Source organism: Schistosoma haematobium, chromosome ZW (assembly GCF_000699445.3).
Source record: "Schistosoma haematobium chromosome ZW, whole genome shotgun sequence".
NCBI classification, from domain to species: domain Eukaryota; kingdom Metazoa; phylum Platyhelminthes; class Trematoda; order Strigeidida; family Schistosomatidae; genus Schistosoma; species Schistosoma haematobium.
Window position 1 is genome coordinate 77,473,814 of NC_067195.1, and position 21,998 is coordinate 77,495,811.

The 21,998-nt window shown below is 32.7% G+C and overlaps 1 protein-coding gene across 1 annotated transcript in view; it reads left to right on the plus strand.

Annotated features, from left to right (window-relative positions):
- Window positions 1-316: 316 nt before the first annotated feature.
- RAB27A_1 (Ras- protein Rab-27A) overlaps window positions 317-21,998 on the plus strand; it is a gene marked incomplete at its 5' end in the record, with an annotated part of 47,069 nt that continues 25,387 nt past the window's right edge. Inside the window, 2 exons of the mRNA XM_051212366.1 lie at window positions 317-721; window positions 4,018-5,157. Coding sequence (XP_051072543.1) covers window positions 317-721; window positions 4,018-5,157 — 1,545 coding nt within the window. The remainder of the gene's footprint in view (window positions 722-4,017; window positions 5,158-21,998) is intronic.

Consider the following 21,998-nt stretch of genomic DNA (forward strand, 5'->3'; position numbering starts at 1 on the left):
GAAATCTAATTTTTCTACTCATTAGGTTATTGCAAATAGATTACTTTTATTTATATTCTTAATATATATATATATATATATATATATATATATATATATATATATATTACTGAAACTTGTGAGCCCTATTGAGCACAATTTAACCTAATTTTTGTTAATAATACTATTTTTTTTGACTTAGTAGTAAAAGTAGACCTTCTGATAATCCGTAAACTAAGTTGGGTATTTACATAGTTTATTTTTTTTATCTTAAGGTATTCGTGTTGTAGTAACCATTTTTCGTGCTAATTTTATTGCTATATTGGTCACATATCTCATGTCAGACTCAATACAAACCAAAAACCTGGAGGATTTGTCACCAGTGGAGATAGACACTTTTATGAATACGAAATCTCGACTTCCAGAATTTGATCGTAGTGATCCTGAGTTATGGTTTGCTCAACTAGAGCATTATTTCACGAGACAAAATATCAAATCTGAAAGAATTCTCTATAGAGACTTATGTTCTATCATTCCTCATTTAGTCGCCAAAGAAGTCCGTGATTTGATTTTAAGTTCACCATCACCACAATCATACACCATTTTAAGACGAGAGATAATGAACCGTTTATCATTATCAGGCAGTCAAATAATCCAACGGCTTTTTCAAGCAGAAACACTAGGTGATAGGTCGCCGTCACAGTTTTTACGTCACCTTCAAGTCTTGATGGGTGATAACACAGTGGGTGAAGCAGTCCTAAAACAAGGATGGATACAAGCTCTCCCATGCTACTTCCAACACTGTCACTGCGCGAAGATGAAAAAATAAAGATCTATTCACTACTTGTCTGGTTTCTGCTATCAATAGCACGAGGGTTATCTAGAGGCAAGAAACTATATATATATATATTTGTAATATTCGGATTGTATTCATCCGAGTAAAATGTGCAAGTTATTTCAACATTGTAAACTACAGGTTTTCATTTTAAAGATTGAACACTTTCTTCTTCATTCGTATCTTCATATATTTTGAGAAATATGTAAACTATAGATGTAACCATGTTAGAATTTGAATTTAAACTAGTGATAAAGTGAATATTAAAGCTTATTGTTATTAACAAGTGAATCACTACACAAATTATTGATTTCCAGATAAATGTTAAAACAACGATTGTAAATGAACTACGGATATGAGGAGTATAAATAATAAAGGTGTGAAAAACTGTTCACTGATATAGGGGAAGGGGAGGTGTTATAAATAATAAAAATGTAAACCCTAGTTTTAATGTTATTCTATTTTGATTATAAAGATAGTTTTGCACAATACCATATCTTTATAGATACAAATAAAGAATATTCAATTGTTGGATTCATGAGTCAATTGAAGCTAGATCACCATGGAAAACCTCGAAGTATTGGATGACCGTTTTGTCTTAGTATGAGACTTCTCATCAGTGCTCATCTACGATTTCGCCTCCCGAGATTCGAACCCAGGACCTATCACTTTCGTGCTCAAACATTTAACCACCAAGTATATTTGTACTCATTTGTGGGTATTTTTGTGACTCTGCATCTGACTCCAGTTTGATCAGTCAAAATGTTATGCACATAAGTATTGCATTTTAACTTTATCTATTACGTAGATTAACCTCATTTGTATGATAGCAGTAATAAGAAGCCAATTAAGGATTGAATTGGATGAACTTTATTTCAAGCACTTGTTTATTAAGACAGACATTCAGAGTGAAAAGGTAGGAAGCAAAACGAAATAGAGTAGGCGAGTGAGTCAACTCGATTTGATCGATCATGACTTGATGTTCATGGTCAGATAAAAATAACTTGGAGACACGTAATGAATAAGGTAAGCATTACACACACATATGCTCATATCAAAACAATTAAGGTTAGTAGGCGAATAACTGAATAGGTCAAAATGTGACTTGAAAAGAATGAATAAATCGGTCTGTACGGAAGTTAGAATAATCCATGTACGTTTTACATAGTACTGGACACTACGGTATGTACTCTCATATGCATGTTCATATTTTGGTTTATTAGCTTATCGATCAATCAGTCCACTAGCAATGAAGAAAATGACACTCATGCATATCAATAAAATCAGTATATCACATTACAATTTCTACAATAAATACCAAAATGATAGTAGTAATAATATTGGTGTTAGTATAGAATACAATATACCATAGGTTTTATGCCTCTAAATTTTTGTAATTTCGGTCATTCCACAGTAAAAATTCACCTAGTATTACTTACTAAAATCTTCACATTGATGCTTAGAACTGAGATTGATTCGTCTCTTATTGTCATATGTGCATAGTGTACGGATTGCTTCGATATTGTTCTATATCACAAGTATTATAAGCAAAGATGAATACTGGCTAGCAGTGGAATTCAGGACGCGCATTTCTTCCTATTGGGAACTCATCAGTTGGATGTACATGCATCTCAGACTTGATGTTCGCCCTGGGACTCGAACCCAGCACCGTCCACTTCAAACGTCATCGCGTCGTCTACTTAGCTACTGAATTCTTTATTCCATTGCTAGTCACTATTCATGTTTGCTTGTTATGCTTATGACTTAAGGCAATATTGAGGCAGCCCACACAGGACGTAATTATGTCAATAAAAGGCTGATCAATTACAGTTCTAAACATCAATGGGAAGATTCAAGTAAATAATACCAAATGAATTTAAACTTCTCCTCATTGCACAAGTAAGTCGCTATCAGGAGTAATTAGTTAAGTAGATAACGCGATGTCGTTTTAAGCGAACGGTACTGAGTTAGAGTCCGAGATTGTACATCAACTCTGAAATACAGGTAAATCTAACTGTTGAGTCTCGAACTGAAGGAAACGCGCGTCGTCATATTTGACTGCTAGGCAATGTCCATCTTTGCTTATAATCCACAAATATAGCTTTCATATTAGTTTGATCTTTCATAAACTCAAAATATATGTTACAATTTATACGTTGGAGGACTAATATCTAGCCTTTAATTAAATTACAAAATTTATTTTCTTTATATATATATATATATATATATATATAGAGAGAGAGAGAGAGAGAGAGAGAGAGAGGAAGAGGGAGAGGGAGGGGAGGGCGGGTCCGGTCTGTACACAACATTACGTGACATATTCAATAAATGTATTTAAGCAAATTAAGTTCACTTCCTTTCTTTGTCTATGATGAATAAAAGTTTAGAGATTACGGCTTCATGTTTGCTATACAGGTTCTAATGGTGTTTATATATATATGCTGCCAATTAGGGAACAGTGACTTATCGATCGAATCAATAATAGCACTCTAGAATACCGATTAATCCTGCTTTCCACCTAGCCAATCCAATGAAGTCCAGAACATCAATCTTAACCTCTGCAATATGAATCGTAATCTTATTGTTTACCTTAATCTGAATGAATTATGACAACTTCAACAAGAACTGATCTTCCTATTATCACTTTTCACATATTGTCAGATGATACTTTCACATAGAACCTTCTCTAATTATTCAACTAATTCTCATTCTTTTTTTTCTTCTTTTTTTGCTCTCAGATTTATTTATTTATTTATTTTTAAAAGTTTTTCATTTGACCTCACTTCATTTTTGCATCACTAAGATACATATTTTTCTTTTTTTCTTTCCTCTTCTCTTTTTTAGAAAAAATTTATTATTTTTGGCACCGTATTATTATTCGATTAAATGATAAGTGATCTCATGTGTAAAGATTGTGTTCTTTTCCTTTTTTCTTTTTTCTTTTTTATTTTATTTTTCTTTCTTAACTATTTATACTACTTAAATAACTGTGAAAGCTAATTCATTTTCTCTCTATTCTCATTGGTTATTCATTATTAACCAATCATATTACACTTATTTCATTATTTAATAAATCATTATCACCATATATATATATATATATGTATATATATATATATATATATATATATATATATATATATATATATTTCACTTGTATATAAATGATATTTCATTATTAACCTATTTATTTATATTAAAAGATGAATAATTTTTCACTATCATTACTTAGAAATAATGATCTAACTACTAAAACTACTTATATGAATATCAGTAGTTCTCATCAATATGATAATTATACTTATTCATGTATTGATCATTATCAATGGTTAGAATTATTTCATCAATATTATCAACGTATACATGTTTATTTATGTTTAATATTATGTCCAATTGGTGTTATAGCTAATACATTAAATGTAATTGTATTATGTCAAACACGTTTACGTAATCCAACGAATTTATTATTAACTGTATTAGCTGTTAGTGATGGTTTTGTGATGTTTATTTATATTATATTTGATTATTTTTATTTAATGACACCAAGATTAATTATTGGTATGTCTAAATCATATGCTCAATTATTATTAATTAATATTGTATTACAAAATTTATTTCATACATTCTCTGCATGGATTATAGTTGCTGTAGCTATATTTCGTTTAATTTATATTAAAACTGGTGTTCGAGCTGCTATTTATTGTAATATGCTTAAAGCATGGATTGTTATTATAATAGTATTAATTAGTTCTATATTATTAACTATACCATTTATGATTGCACATCAAGTACGTATTAAAACAAATGATCATTTATTATTGATGAATTATCAAAATATAATCAATAATCAATCAGATACAATCAGATTCAATCATTCTAATTATAATAATAATACTAATAATATAATCAATAATCAATCAGATACAATGATATTATATGAAGTTGATTATACAACTAATATAAATTTAAGAATAATATTATTTTGGAATTCAGCTATACTTGTTAAAGCATTACCAATATTAATTATGACAACAGTAAGTACAGCATTAATATTATCCATAAGAGAATCAGAGAAACGTTATCGTATATTAAGAAGATATCATCATTGTAAAAATTTTCAAATGACAATAGAAACTACACGGGTTGAAAGTTTTATTCATAATAATAATAATAATGATAATAATAATAATAATGAGGATAATGATAAATCAATGACAGTACAACGTTCAAAACACAAATCCAGTTCACATCCTGAAACGTATTCTGGTGGACGTAGTGCAAATCAAACTACATATATGTTACTTACTATTATTTTGTTATATATATTTACATATTTACCACAAGTAAGTTTAGAGATTTATTTAAACAATATACTACTTAATAGTTACTTACTTACGCCTGTTACTCCTAATGGAGCATAGGTCGCCCACCAGCATTCTCCAACCCACTCTAGACTGGGCCTTCTTTTCTAGTTCCATCCAATTCTTGTTCATTTTTCTCATATCTATCTCCTATTTAATAGTTACGTATCCATAAAACCCTTTTGATATGAATCAACATATACTCACTAGTGACTAGATTCAAGAGGTATATACTGAAGTTCTAATAAGAAGCAGTGATTAGTGGAGTCCAGCCAGGTCTGTTGTGAGATAGTAACTCACTGATGACAATAGTGAATGTGTCGCTCAATTTCGTGGGTTAATTGAAGTTAGACATTAGCACCATTGGATGACGGCCGACTCAGTGGTTTAGTGGTTATGCGCTCGCACACGAGACTGATAGATCTTGAGTTGGAATCTTGCGAGGTGAGATCGTGAATGTGCACTACTGAGGAGTCTTAGAATAGGACGAAATGTCCGTCGAGTGCTTTGAGGTTTTCCATGGTTGTCTAGCTTCAAATGACTCATGATCTCAACCAAAAATGTTATATTATAACTAGATTGATATCTCAGTCTTAGAGATTATGAGTAATTAAATGTAGACTATTATGGAAAACGTCGAAGTACTGGAAGATTGTTTTGTTTTATTGTGTGACTCCTTAAGTTCAAATGACTCATGATTTCAACTACTGAAATTACTATAATTTTCGCAAAACTCTTTCTGATTAAATGATAACATTGTACAAATAGTCTGTTTTTTTACTATTTTGTTATTTGTATAATACCCAATCTCTCAATTTTGGGGAATTTTAGGGTTTTCCCCAAAGTTCAATAAGTTTCTCTAAAGTTTGGGGAGATTTTGGGATTTTTGTGCTATTTCTCCAAAATTTTCTATAACGGCTTCACTAATTGAAGTCAATTAGGATAAAACTCTAGGAAAGAAATCTGTACTATACTATACTAAACTATTCATCATTTAATTCACTTGATATTGTTTTACTTGAATCTTCCCATTGATGTTTTTGGACTGAAATTGATCAGTCTCTTATTGGCATATGATTCTTAAGTGTATTATGATTATTATGATGAATGGCCTTATTCAATATTAGATGTTTCGTACAAAATATAATTCTCAGAAGAAAGTATTTCAACAAGTTACCTTTGCCTATTCCTTGATTGATCTTGAGGATAAATATTGACTGATCCGCAGTTCGATGATAGAAGTTTAGGAAACGACATCTGAATAATGTTCATTCAGTGAGACTATAATTTTTAGACGACCTTTGAGGGATGCTACAATGATATTGAGAGTATCCACCTAATAACTAGGACCAAATGAAGATTAAAATCGGTGTAGTTGTCTAGCTTCAATTGACTCATAACCTCAACTGTCGAAATACTAATATTACTTAAATAAAGATGAGGTGATTACAATTAATTCGAAATGATGTTTCAGATTAATAGAAAGTTAAATAGAATATCAACAGTTGACAACGTCAACTATGTAATATTGCTAAAAAATATCTAAGTTATCAATGAAATTTTGTTCTCTTGTGGTATGTACTACTTGTCTCTATATAAGTAGCATATAATGCTTGTCAGGAATAGAATGTCTGGTTTTCCCTGATTGTCTAGCTTCAATTGACTCATGATCCCAACTATTTGAATATACTTATAAGAAGTAGGATATCTCAGACTTACTTCAACTACTAATTAAGATATGGTTCTGAAACAGTAACATAATTCAGAAAAAAAACAATCTGTGTATATAATGAACATTTGTATAACTAATGAATTAGTTAACTACAAGGAAACGTAATCTAAAAGAAGCAGAACATACTGAAGTGTGTTTTCCTTTTTTATGAATCACATAAATCAATTGAATGACTTGAACAAACGACTTTTTTTAAAACAGGAATAAACATAAATCTCATGAATTTCTCATTCAAGTTGAAATATTCACAATAGATTTATAGCGTTATTACCGTTCATTGACCATATTTTACCTACATTTAACTACAATACTTTTTCCCATGAATATCATTCATCAGTGAACGAGAAAACAAATAGGGACTAGTCGACTGTATCAGAACATAAAATTACACAACATATCAAATAAAATCTGAGAACTATTTGCAAAATGTCCATTCATTGTCTCAGACTTTATTGTTCGTTCATTTTTTTTGCATATCAATTACTTTATGTTTCCATTCTTTCCTTCTCGATCTTCTTGACATTCTGATGGCAGACATTCTATTCCCAACTAGCATTGTATACTACTTATGTTGATCTAAGTAACACACATTCCACAATATTGCCATTAATTTTGTTTCAGAACATATTATTAAGAGACATCATAACAGTGAATAAAAATGAAATATGAACAAAGGTTGGCGCAGAATAATATGAATTCATTTTATTTCGTTGGGTGCTCATAAGCTGTTTACAACCTAAAATATTTGAAATTCAACGTTATTATAGATTTTGACATACTTAAACATCAGAGGGTGATGAAGGATGATATGTTTGAGATCAAACGGAGTAAAAGCATTCGGCAGCGCCATCGCAAGACATTTCCTTGACACAGGACACGAAGTCGATATATTGAAGTCCTTCAAGGTGATTAAGAAACAATCATTTTCATACCTTTTGAAATTTGCCGAAGCGATAGCAATCAAACGTTTAAAACCAGATCTATGTATACAAAAAGAGACAGTAATAAATCTTTCTTTGCCCTGGTGACATTAACCCCTCCCCCTTTTATTTATTACGTCATTCCAACTCTTTCTGAATTTTATAATTACATCATTCATAACTGACCAATTTCAATTCAGATCTCTCTTTATTAACATTAATCTATCTTCAGTTACTTCATTACATAATCGTCTAATGTGTGTTAATTCCATGATTTCTAATCACTATTTCAATTTTCTGGAACCTTCCCTCCCAAACTCTATATATTCGAAACAAAAATGTTATGACCTCATTAACTCTAACGAAATCTTTACCACATTATGTTACATATATTCATCCTTCATCGCCCTCTGATGTATAAGTATGTCAATATCTGTAATAACGTTGATTTTCAAATATTTTAGGTTGTAAACAGCTGATGAGAACCTAACGAAATAAAATGAATCCATTTATTATTCTGCACCAATCTTCGTCCATGCTCTCTTTAAGATAATAAAGGGAACTAAGTGTAAAAAATGGAATAGATTACATAACTAAACATAATAACTGGAAAGCACAAATTGTTAATGTAATGACAAGTGTACTAGTTGTGATATGTAAAAGGCTTCAATCAATGTTACATGATGGGTAACAGATCAATGCTTAGAAGAAAATATAGACACTGAAATGACAATCATAGAAAATCATTAGATTACGTAATAAGATGTGCATATCAATATCACTGTAAGATGAAAAGGCATTTGAGCCAAGTTGATTTTACCTGCATTATTCTCTATAATATTGTTGAGATTTATCTCAACTACATTATTATAAAACAGGAAATATCATTTAGTTACTATGCATTTTAAAATTCAATAAAGCGCATCAGTCTATAACGTGTGAATTGAAGTATTAACTGAGATGGTGGTGAGATGGTGACTTCTATCTAAAGTTTGTGCTGATGATGTCATTCAGAAGAATGATGAAAGCTCCACGACTAAACCATCCAGCTCAGAGAACAAAACCCCATCAAGAAGAATTAACTCCCTGATATATATATATATATATATATATATATATATATATATATATATATATTATATGATAGGCCAGGAAATACAAAAAGTTAAATTAGGTAACAAACGTTTATTTTTTCGCTTTAGTCATACTTTCCTTACTGTTTAGTATTATTATTATTACTATTATACCCCCCTTTCACCCTACCTTATTTTGTATCTGTCAAATGAATACCTAACCATGTTACTTACTATTCGTCGTAAAGTCTCACCAAAACGAACATCCTGAAAAATTAGTAATATTTTCAGTAGGGGCTTTTGTGGAGAATTTAGTAATTTCATAGTTGAATTCACGGGTCTATTGAAGCTAGACAACCACAGAAAACCTGGAAGCACTGGATGGCAGTTTCGTTGTTATGGCTTTAGGTTGCGGTCGATTTTTACCCTGTGCTAATTGTTGTGTACTTGACTGGAAAATTAGAGAGCAGTGTATTTATCGATCGATTCAATGACACGTAAACACGTACGGACGGCCTAGAGTCTCGATTGGTCCCACTCCCCTGTATAGCCCAGCCAGTTGAGTCCAGAACACAAGTCACAACCTCTGAGATATGAATCATTATATTTCAAACATACTTTGTTTATATACCAATCATGCATACCACATCGTACCATAAAATAGAAAACAACATTTTGTACAATATTCAACAAGTGAACAGATATCGACCAATAGGAAATGTCCATTTAAAGTCCAAGGACACCATTGGACTTAACATGATAATTATTGGTCTATTCCTCTGCATTCACAACACGTTCCATTATCGGACTCCTCAGTAGTGCGCGTCCACGATCCCACTCCGAAAGATTCGAACCCAGAATCTATTGGTCTTGCGCGCAAATGCTTAACCTCTTGATATGTTTGAAGCGATCACAAGTTCATCTAGTCTGCAAACGGAACAAGATTCTCTGACCAAGGACCAATAAGCTAGCTATTCTGTTGCATCTCAGCCCCGCTAACTAGAGAGAGAAGTCCAAGTCCGAGTGGGGAAATATATTCCACAAGCAGCCAGAAGCAAGAGCAATCACAAGTCCAGTCGGTTTGTACACCAATTTTTGATTAGTAATCAGAATAAATCGCATATATGAGAGATACTTCATACAAGAATATCGTTCGTTATACAGAATTAAATGTCATAGGGGAAAACGAAACAATATTATACTGGGTAATCATCAAATTGAATTAAACGTATTTAATGTTGCAAAACAATCGTAATGAGTAAAGCAATCTTATTTTGACTTTTCATTCCGTCATAACACCTTTAGATCACTGAGTGGGCCGACATTTAATAGTGTTAATGTCTAACTTCAACTAATTCACGAAACTGAGCCACACATCTACCATTGTCTTCAGTGTATTACTACCTCACAATAGACCGGGGTTAAACTCTACTGATAACTGTTTCTCACTAGAACTCCATGAAATACTTCTTGAAGTCAGTCACTAGTGACCAGATGATGATTATTAACAGAATCAGAAGGGGTTTTGTGAAGATTTCAATAGTTGAAATCACGAAAACAATGGTGTACGGTGGCGCAATTTCGTCGATTGGTTGAAGTTAGACATTAATACCGTTGGATGCCGGCCGACTCAGTGATCTGGAGGCTAAGCGTTCGCGCGCGAGACTGATAGGTCCTCGGTTCGAATATCGAGGTGGCGTGATCGTGAATGTGCACTGATGAGGAGTCCTATACTAGGACAAAACGGCCATCCAGTGCTTCCAGACTTTCCATGGTTGTCTAGCTTCAGTTGACTGATGAGTTCATTTATTAACAGAATCTCGCGTACGGGATCGTGGAATACCATATTGATAAGGAATAGCCCGTCAGTGCTTCTAGATTTACCATTGTGGTCTAGCTTTAATTAATTCATGATCTCAACTACTACATTTTATATTTATTAATAAATAAGTCAGTTCTTTAAATGTTTCACATTCATTTACAATCAGTCTATTTTCTTTTTTCTTTTATTTTTCTTCTTTTTGAAACACTGTTTATGACATAACAGTGATTTATGTTTATTTCCATAGAAGAAAAACATAGTCTAATTTAAGACTGGAATATTTCATAACTATATAATTGTATATCACCAATACAAAGTACTAAACAATATCATTTGTCAAAATTTTGTACCTCTTTTTTAAAATTTCTAAATGGAAATGTTCATTCATTTAAACACAACAACAACCACAACCACAAAAAAGAAACCACCACAGCAACAACAACGACAACCACAACAACCACAGCAACAACAACAATAACAACAACGACAACAAAAACGGCAACTTAATATCAACATAAATAAACCAAATTCGACTTGCGTTGATTGTTTGAATCTTACTATTGAAGTTTTAAATTGTAATCTATCAGTTTGAGATTCTATAGCTAATCATTATCTATCTGTGCTTAACATAGTTATGAGTTAAAGCAATATTATGGCAATTGGCACAGGATACATAAACTATAGGTTTAAACATTAATGGGAAGTTTGAAAATAAACAATGCAAGATAGATCAAAGTTAATCTCATTGCATAAACTAATAGATATTTGGACTCAGTAACTAAGTAGATAATGGAATAGCGTTTGAAGAAAATGGTGCTGGGTTCGAGTCCCGGACTGAAAATCAATTTTGGGGTGTAGGTACATCCAGCGGACAAAAGTAAAACAGAACAAAACGCGCCTCCTAGATTATAATGATAGCCATAATCTATCTTTACTTGTAGTTTGATTATTGTTTTGAGGTTTATCAGTACATTCAAACCTGAATATTTATTACAGTATTTTGTATTACCATCTACAAACCTACATTCATGACTTAAAAACGGTGGAGTATTTATATTCAAGTATATTTATTCTAGTATAGGGGTTGTGGAGATTATTAAGTTTTTGATCGAGATCATGAACCGATTGGTGTTAGACCACCACAATTGAAAACCTGGAAGCACTGAACGGCCGTTTCGTCCTATTGTGGGACTCCTCAGCAGTGCGCATCCACGATCCCGCTCACGGGATTCAAACCAGGGCCTTCGGTCTTGCGTGCGAACGCTTAACCAACTGGACCACTGAGCCGGCATCCAATGGTGATAGTTTCTAACATCAACTAATCCACGAAATTGCGCGTTCAACTTCCGTTGTACTGAGGTAGGTACCTGTCTCTACCCGACAAGGATTAGCTCCACTGGTCACGGCTTCTCACTAGATCTCCGAGAATTCCCTCACGAAGCTAGTCACTAGTGAGCATATGTTGATTGCTAGTATAGGGGTTGTGGAGATTATTAAGTTTTTGATTGAGATCATGAGCCGATATTTATTCTTTTGTTTTGTGATGATAATTACTGGTGGCGTGATTGACTGTACCGACCAGGCTGACAATATTCAAACTGATTAATTCTGTTAGAAGTCTATCAAGACTATCTATCATTTATTGAAATATACTGATAGCTGTGTTATAAACTAAATCAATCTATGTGGAATATCACAATCTCTCTTGTTGACTACTTAACTTATGTAGACATCTTTGTATTAAAAAGAATACACATGTCACATATACAACAGCATCATTATGTAAAATATTTCCGATTACTGTTTTTTTACTCTTGCCACCTCTATCACTATGGGATTTGAATCAACAATTGTACCTCTGTGCTAATATGGTATAGCAACACGAACTGATGTATGTACGTACGACATTCTACGTTGTTGACTGAATGACTAACTGACTGACATTACGTGTACATCATTTCTAGTTTTCCCTAGTTATAATTAAACCAAATATTTCAACATTTTCACTTTATTTTACTTCTAATTTACTGACATTATAACAAAATATTACTGAAAAAAGAAAAAAAAAGTAATTAGTATTATAAACAGTGATTTATCTCAAAATACATTCTTGTTTTTCTCTTTCTCTTTTGTTTTTTTCTTCAAAGAAACACATTGAACTTTTCTATTTTCTTTTTCTCTTTTTTGTTCTCTTTTTCCTTTTTCTCTTTTGTTGTTGTTGTTGTTGGTATCGTTGTTAAAATGGAAATGTATAACATCTATAGATTAAAACAGCTGATATTATTATTATTATTATTATTATTATTATCATCAGTAGTAGTTGTTGTTGTAGTAGTCGTAATAGTAGTAGTATTCAATATGTCCATCATACTGATATCTTGAAATCAGTCATAGTGATCTTTATTGTTAGAGATTATTATTGGAATCATAAATGACAAATTTAAAGATTTCAATGCTAGTGATTCATGTCAACAGTATACAAGGGAAAAATGTCACTATTGATAGTTAATTGAATAATAGAATAGAAAAAAATAATGTATCTACTTGAAATAATTTAATTATTAGAATCAATGAATTGGTTTACATGACATAACTTTCTAGATATAAATGAACAATATATGTAAGTTGGATGATGATTAGGAGTTGACATGAAATCAATTCTGGGATATAATTATATCCAAATGATGAGTCCTAAATAAAACGAAACCTATGTCCTGGATTCTACTGTTAGTCCTTATCTATCTATACTTATAATAATACTTGTGAATTAAGATAATATACAAGCAATTGCAGTTCTAAATATCAATTGGAGGATTCTAGTGTACAATACCAAATCAATTTAAACTTCACTAAAATTGCATAAGCAAGTTGCTATTAGCACTTAGTAGTTAAGTGGATAATACGATGTTGTTTGAAGTGAACCGTACTGGTTTCGAGCCCCAGACTGAATATCAACTTTGAGATTCAGGTACATTCTGATGATGAATTCGAAATAGGACGAAACGCACGTCCTGGATTTTACTTTTAGTCATCATCTATCTTTACTTAGAATGCTTGTAAATTAGTGGTAATATTGAGGTAATCCGTACAGGATGTACATATGCCAGTAAGTGGCTGATCAATTGCAGTCCTAAACATTATTTATTTAATTATTATAATGATAGAAATTATCGCTCTATTTAATGTTATTTGTTTGATATTACGTGGAATTCATAGAATATAATGTCGCAAAAACCCATTTATTGTTCAAAGACGACATCATATATACGTATTTATGTATTATATACGGAATATTTTTATATGGGTAAGAAAATCTGCTCAATAGTCAATAATAAAGATCCATGTTCTAAAGTTTTAGTTTTACTGGTTAGTGTTGTTTTTAGCGAGTTAGTTTTGTAGAGGATGGGGTTGCTAACTCAATGCCATGCCCAACCCTCCTCCTTTAACCTGACTGGGGACTAGAAATAGTCACAGAACGGTTACAGGTGACATTATTGTTGTTCAAAGGTACATGTTTTCATTTAATTCAATCCTTAAAAACTTTTCACCTCATAATCTATATGCTAAAAACAATAATGTAGATTATTCGCACTCTTGTTAATGTCTATGAATTTTAATTTACCTTAATTTGGATTCTGACAAAAGATAAGCAAATGAAAATTTAAGAAGGGGTTTTGTATAGATTTTAGTGATTTCAATAGTTGAAATCATGAGTTAGTTGAAGATAGATCACCATGAAAAACCTGGAAGCACTGGACGGCCGTTTCGTCCTAGTATGGGACTCTCCAGCAGTGCGCATCCAAGATCCCCCCGGCGAAATTCGAAAGCAGAACCTATCGCTCTCACGCGCGAGCACTTAACCACTAGATCACTGGTCCGGCGTGATCGTGGATGCGCACTGCTGAAGAGTCCCATACTAGGACGAAACGGCCATCCAGTGCTTCCAGGTTTTTCATGGTGGTTTAGCTTCCATTGACTCATGATTTCAACTATTGAAATTAAAAAAACTGGGTAATTTGAATCTAATAACAGAACGATCACCTATTTCTTTTTTCAAAATTTTAAGCAAAGCAAACAAAACTTTTTTTTCAACAGAAATCCAAAGAAAAATAATAGAGAAAATTAGAGGATAAACAATGAGTAAGCAATCAAAATCTTTCAGCATAAAATACTAAAATTTATCTTCTGCATTAACTTAAGTTGTAAAGATTCCAAAAATATATGATTAAGAAAGTGTTTACATAACTGAATATTTTTCATTTACTTACTTGCGCCTGTTACCCACATTCGAGCATAGGCCACCGACCAGCATTCGCCAATCCACTTTGTCCTGCGCCTTCCTTCCTAGTTCTATTCAATTCTTGTTCGTTCTTCTCATATCTGTCTACATTTCTCGACTTAATGTGTTCTTTGACCGTCCCCTTCTCCTTTATTTGGCCTTGAGGACTCCATGTGAGGGAGTGCTTTGTGATGCTGTTCGGTGCCTTCCTCAATGTGTTTCCTATGCACTTTCAGTGCTTCTTTCTCATTTCTTCCTCCATTGGAGTCTGGTTTGTTCTCTCCCACAGTAGATTGTTGCTTATAGTATCTGTTCAACGAATCCGAAGTATTTTGTGTAGACAACTGTTGATAAATAGTTGTATCTTCTGGATGATGGCTTTCGTAGTTCTCCAGGTTTCCACCCCATACAGTAGAACTGTCTTGACATGTGTGGTGAAAATTCTAACTTTGGTATTGTTTGACAGAGAGTGGTTTTGAGTTCCAGATATTCTTCAATTGTACATATGTTGTTCTTGCTTTACCAACCCGCTCCTACACATCTTCATCAGTTCCACCGTGTTCATCATTGATGCTGTCCAGATTTGTAAATGTTTTTACATCTTTCAAATCTTCTCCGTCAAGTGTGATTTGATTAGTGCATGATGTGTTGCACCGGATATTTTTCATTCATCATCAGTCAAAGTGATTTTTAGTCACTATCTATACAATATTCTTTATGTCCTCAATAAGGTATCACAGATCATCTATTTTACATTTAGTATGTCTAAAACTTGATTATTTGCTTCAACATACAGAAGGATGAACTATCTGAAGTATATTTGCTTTTTTTATGTAATAGTTGTCAGCTCTTTCGTTTACACTCCTTTTATTAAAGTATGTGAGAACATAATAAGAGAGAACATATAAGAGATTAATTATTTCATTTGAGAATGTTTAAAAATAATTAGCTCAAATGGTGTAATTATACAGTCTAGTGAATTTATACAATTCGATGAAGGATATAAGGACTTCAATCAACAGAATGACGAATGACATGAGAAAGTTTAAGAATTGACAGTAAAAACATGAGATGAAATTGATTTCTACGAATCGAGTATCATTCCAAATGTTCTAGGGTTTTATGACAGAATATAATAGACATAGTGTCATATTTGTTATCGAATTAGAACACTCTAAATAAATAAGACGAGATGTAATTAGTTACAGAACTCAAGTTATTGATTGATATATAAATCAATAGTAAATTCGTTGTATCTTTCTTTGGCATACAATATCATGTCTAACATTAAGAATATTAAAAATATCTTATTTACAATTATAAACAAAGATGGATAGTGGCTAGTAATGGAATCCAAGATGTGTGTTTCGTTCTATTTGTGACTCGTCAACTGGATGTATTTGTATGTAAACAATACCTTACTTGCTTTACTTACGCCTGTTATTCCTCGTGAAGGAGCATGAGCCGCTCACCAGCATTCTCCATACAACCCTGTCCTGGGCAATACTTTTCATCTTCTTCCAGTTGTTATTCATCCTTTCCATATCTGATTCTATTTCCCGACGTAATGTGCAGTTTGGCATTCCTCTTTTCTGCTTCCCTTCACCATTCCAAGTTAAGGCTTCAGTCGTGATGTAGTTTGATGATTTGAATAATGTATGTCCTATCCATTTCCATCGTCTATTCTGAATTTTCTCTCCAGTTGGAACCTGGTTTGTTCTCTCCCATAGAAGGCTGTTGTTAATGGTATCCGACCAATGGATGTTGAGTATCTTACGTAGACAACTATTTGTGAATACTTGTATCTTCTTGATGATGGTTGTAGTAGTTGTACAAGTTTCAGCTCCATACAGTAGAACTGTGTTGACGTTCGTATTGAAGATTGTGACTTTGATATTGGTTGACAGACAGTTGTATTGAGTTGGATATGTTGTTTGTTTAATTGTAGGAATGCGCCTCTTGCTTTGCCAATCCTGGGCTTTACGTCTGCATCTGAACCTCCTTATTCATTGATTATGCTTCCCATGTATGTGAAGGATTCTAGATCTTCCAGAGTTTCGCCATCAAGAGTGATTGGATTGCTGTCCAAGTGAATTTATTTATAATTGTATAGTAAATCATAATGTTTAGATACAACATTTTACTAACATAATGAAATAAATAAATACGCTTGCTTGTAGATATTCAGTTAACTTATGCTCTGACAAGTTCAGTTTATTAATAACTATAGAAGAGTAACTAATATGATTCTAATGAATGTCTAGATCATTCACATTCACTGAGCGTTAGACAAAATAACATGAAAATACACTTACATCATTATATGGCATAATTTGAATACAATCCAATTTAAATGACTTTTATCACATTAAACATGATATCCAGCATTTGTATATGATTGGATAGTAACAGGTTATTTTGATCCTATTTATCTCGGATAATTGAACTCATGATTATTTTCTCGCGAAAAAAACCCATAAAGTACGTTGTCGTGTAGTCTAACTTTGGAACTAAATAAACTCAGCCACTAAGATCCTTTTAGAGTAGGGTTTTGTGGATATTATAGTAATTTCAGTAGTCTAGATCATGAGTCAATTGGAAGTAAATCACAACGGAAAACCTGGAAGAACTGGACGGCCATTTAGTACTATTGTGAGACTCTTCAGGCGGGATCGTGGATGCACACTGCTGAGGAGTCCAATATTTGAAAGAAACGGCCGTCCAGTGCTTCCAGGTTTTTTTATGGTGGTTCAGCTTTAATTGATTCATAAATTCAACTATTAAAATGTTACAAGACAAAAACTTTGTTAACGGAGGTTGAAATTAGTTAATCGCTTTGGTAAATTTAGATAATGTTATGAGAAGTTTATCATGTTGATGCGACATAAATTAGCCCAATACTTTTCGAACGATAATTCAATGGAACATAAACTTGTTAAGATACTTATATAATGAGAATCAAAGTACAGTATGATAATTGGAACACAGGGGTATAATACAAACAACACCATTCCGGACATTTAGTGTGTAATCAACTTGATCGAAACATATTGTACTTATGTAGTGAACGAAAACACCACTAAGGATAATTGGATGTATTTGAATGTAAAATTACAGAATCACTTAGTAAAATCTGAGTACCAGACAGTAAATACTTCATTTGCAAAATGTCAATCAATCGTCTCAGACTGCATTGTTCCTTCGTTTCCACACTAATCATTCTTTGTTCTCGTTCTCTTTACTTCGATCTTCTTAATCTTCCACCACCAGGTATTTCACTTTCGATTGATGATACATACTTCTTATATCTGTGGATATCAGTAGCACACACTATACTATATTATAGAGTTTTGAAAATATTCATCTCAGTGAATCATTTAACTAAAGCATCTTCGTTTTAATTTTGTAGTATTAATAATTTATATAAAATTATATTCATTCAATAACAGTATGCGTTTACACAATAAGATTAATCAATAAATTAACCTATTCATCAAGTTCATGGGTATGGGGAAAAGATGTATAAGTAAAGGTTAATGATATTACTCGATTATATAATCATAACTAGGTAGAATAGGGTTCGAACCTTATTTATTTATTTATTTCAACACATAGGTATTGGTACAAAGAGGCACCAAATACATATGCGCCACACAAATCTCATTAGATTTGTGTGAGGGCTGTGTTACTGCCCGTGTGCCCAAACCGAAGCAGGTGGTTATCTTAGGGGGCCTATCCCCGAGCCTTCGACCTGAAGGTCTGATCCACAAGGCAGTGGAACATCGTAAGGAGATGCAGTCCCATGGAAGCCGGTGACCAACAATTGGTTCATACGCCATTTGTTCCTTCAGGATACTGGAGCCCATGTGCACCATTGGTTTGGAATCCGGTTAAAGCACCGGACATTCGCTTTTCGTCCTCTCATTTTCGTAAACAACAGTAATGCCACGAGAAGGTAGTGAGTAGGACTTCCCTGGCAGAGGCTATATACGCGTGGCCATATGAGAGCATTTCGAGAGGGAGAGCGGACTCTCCCCACTCTCGGCCGTATCAAGGCATTTGGGGGCTGTACCAAGGCATTGGGTTCGAACCTAGAATTTACTGGTTAAACATCGACCATCTTAACTTCCAAGTCATCATTCTACCAATAAAATTAGAACTATTTTGAATAATTTCGCAATTTCAATGGTTAAAATCATGAGTCAATTGAAACTAGACCACCATGGAAAACCTGGAAGCAGTGGATGACCGTTTCCTCCTAGTATGGGACAAAACCCTTTTGATATGAATTTCATAATTTACAAAACAACACAGTTATATCTTCAAATTTACTAATCAGTGAAGACTACATTTCTTTTAAAGTTGATTACATTAGACATCAAAATGACACTATCTGTATTGATGATTATTTATGATTGTTTCCAACAATTTCAACAATTGAGATGGTGGAGAAGATTTGTAGCTTAGGTGGATATATTTTGATGGATTTTTGTTCTCGGAGCTAGATGGTTTGGTCGTTGAGTTTTCATTGCTTTTCTGAATGACATCATGAGCACAAACTTCAAATAGAAGTAAAATGTTCGAAACGCATATGGAGAAATTCGAACACTTCAATTCTATCTGAAGTTTGTGCTGATGATGCCATTTAGAAGAACGATGAAAGCTTCGCGACTAAACCATCCGGCTCAGAGAACAAAACTCCATCAAAATTTCAACATTTATTTATTTTTAACAATATGACTTTAAGATAATGAAGAAGATTTGTAATTTAGGTGGATGATATTGATGAAGTTTTGTTCTCTGAACTGGATGACTTGGTCATGGAACTTTCACGTTCTTTTGAACAACATCATCAGAAGAACAATGAAAACTCCACGATCAAACCATCCAATTTAAAGAACAAAAAAAAACTACCAAACTTTCTAACAATCTATTGACTTTTTCTAGTAACTTTAATTTAATTTGACAAATTGCCAACTATTTTATTAAGGAGAGTGAGAGAGAAAAAGAAAGAAAAAAACTAAAAACAGAAGGAAAGAAAAAAAAGAAAAAAAACATGTGACTGATGTTTTTTTTCTGTAATTTTTGGTAACATCGTAACAAACAATATTGGTGTGGAGAAGTTACACTATGGGTTATATCAAAATATGCCATAATAATGATAATAATAATAATAATCCACGAATGACTGTTATAAACAACGTTGTTTTCGATAAATTCGATTTGAAATAATAGTAAAAAAAGAAAAAAAGAAACTAGAAGAAAGAAAAAAGAAAATAAATAAACCTAATTAAGTATGAATAACAAGAGATTATAGTTGATGAGGAAATAAATTTCAAGTCAATAATCAATAAATTAAGGAATTTAAAGTGTTAGCAACAATAACACTAGAAAAAAGAAGAACAACAAACAAACATGCATAGAAAAGGTGAGCAGTAACCATGACATTGATAAAATTTGGGGATGAAAGGGGTGAGGGTGAGGGAAATAATAATGTCTTTTTTTGGCAACAAATAATTGTTTTTGATCTTGTAAACTATGAGTTGATTTAAAATGTTGGTAATGTTTACCTTAGTGAAATGAAATGAATGTAATGGTAATGAAATAATGTATCATTTATAATAGAATATTGAACAGTGATATAACATAGATTGTAAGGTGATATGATGAGCAGCTTCTTAATTGATTAAAGTAAAACATATAGAAATGATTGTTTTGAATTCTCTATGTTATGTAATTTCATTTTAAGGAGTGATTTCACAACTTAGGTTACTTACTTTTGGCTAGCGTTCTTTTAGGAGGTTATTTTTCTACGGGATGGGGTCACTAACCCCATGCAAAACCCTCCACCTTTATCTGGGTTTGGGATCAGTAGTAGCTCCTGAAGGGCTGCAGGCGGAGTTAGGTATAAACGTTTGATTTTTTATAACAGTTTTGGTGAAACAATATAGTAATACATATGTACAGCTGAAAAAAGTTCTGAAACATTCCTGGTGAAGCAGACTAGTATCCATGCTGCATTGTAAAATATACTCATTTAATTCGTTACGCCTGTTACCCTTCATGGAGGAGCATAGGCCAGTTATCAGCATTCTCCAACGAACCCTATCCTGAAAAATCCTTTCAAGTTGCTATTCATCCTTCTCATATCTACTTCTAATTCTTCATGTATTGTGTGTGTTTTGACAATTTTCTTTTTCTATTTCCTTTCACGATTCCAAGTAGTAAGCGATTGTCTCGTGTTACAGTTTGATTCATTCAATTTTTTTCATCATCAACTAAATTGTCAAATATAGTTGGTGATTAAAAAAACAATTGAATGAGTATTCTCAAGATAACTAAAATAATGTTTCAAGTGTAAGAGAAGAGAACAATCGTACTAACAATAATCAGATATAATCCAGAAATGAGTGTAGGGGGCATTACATTTCATAGACAAAATCATATTGATAAAAACTGCAAAGGGATAATTGTATGAAATCTAGGTTAATCTATCTAAAAGAAAATGATATCGATTAATAACTTCAACATCAGCTACTTGGATAAAGGTAACGGAATATTTTTCATGAAGGAGTAGAAACGAATATAAGTCTAAATGAAATGATTTTACAATTCAACATAATTACTAAATATAAGACATAACTGAATTACTAAATGCATTTTAGTAAGTAAAACACTATATTTTTGAATTCATGAGTCAATTGAAGCTAGACCACTAGGGAAAACCTGGAAGCGCGTTGGGAAGCCGTCTTATCCTAGTATGGTATTCCTAAGTAGTGCGCATGTACGATCTCTCACGCGTGATTCGAACCAAGGACATATCAGTCTCGCGCTCAAACAATTAACCTCTAAACCACCGAGTCGGAATCCAACGGTGTTAATCTCTAACTTCAACTAATTCATGAAATTGCGCCATAGTTCACAATTGTCATCAGTGAGTTAGTATCTCACAACAGACCCGGTTGAACTTTACTGATCACTACTTCTTACTAGAACT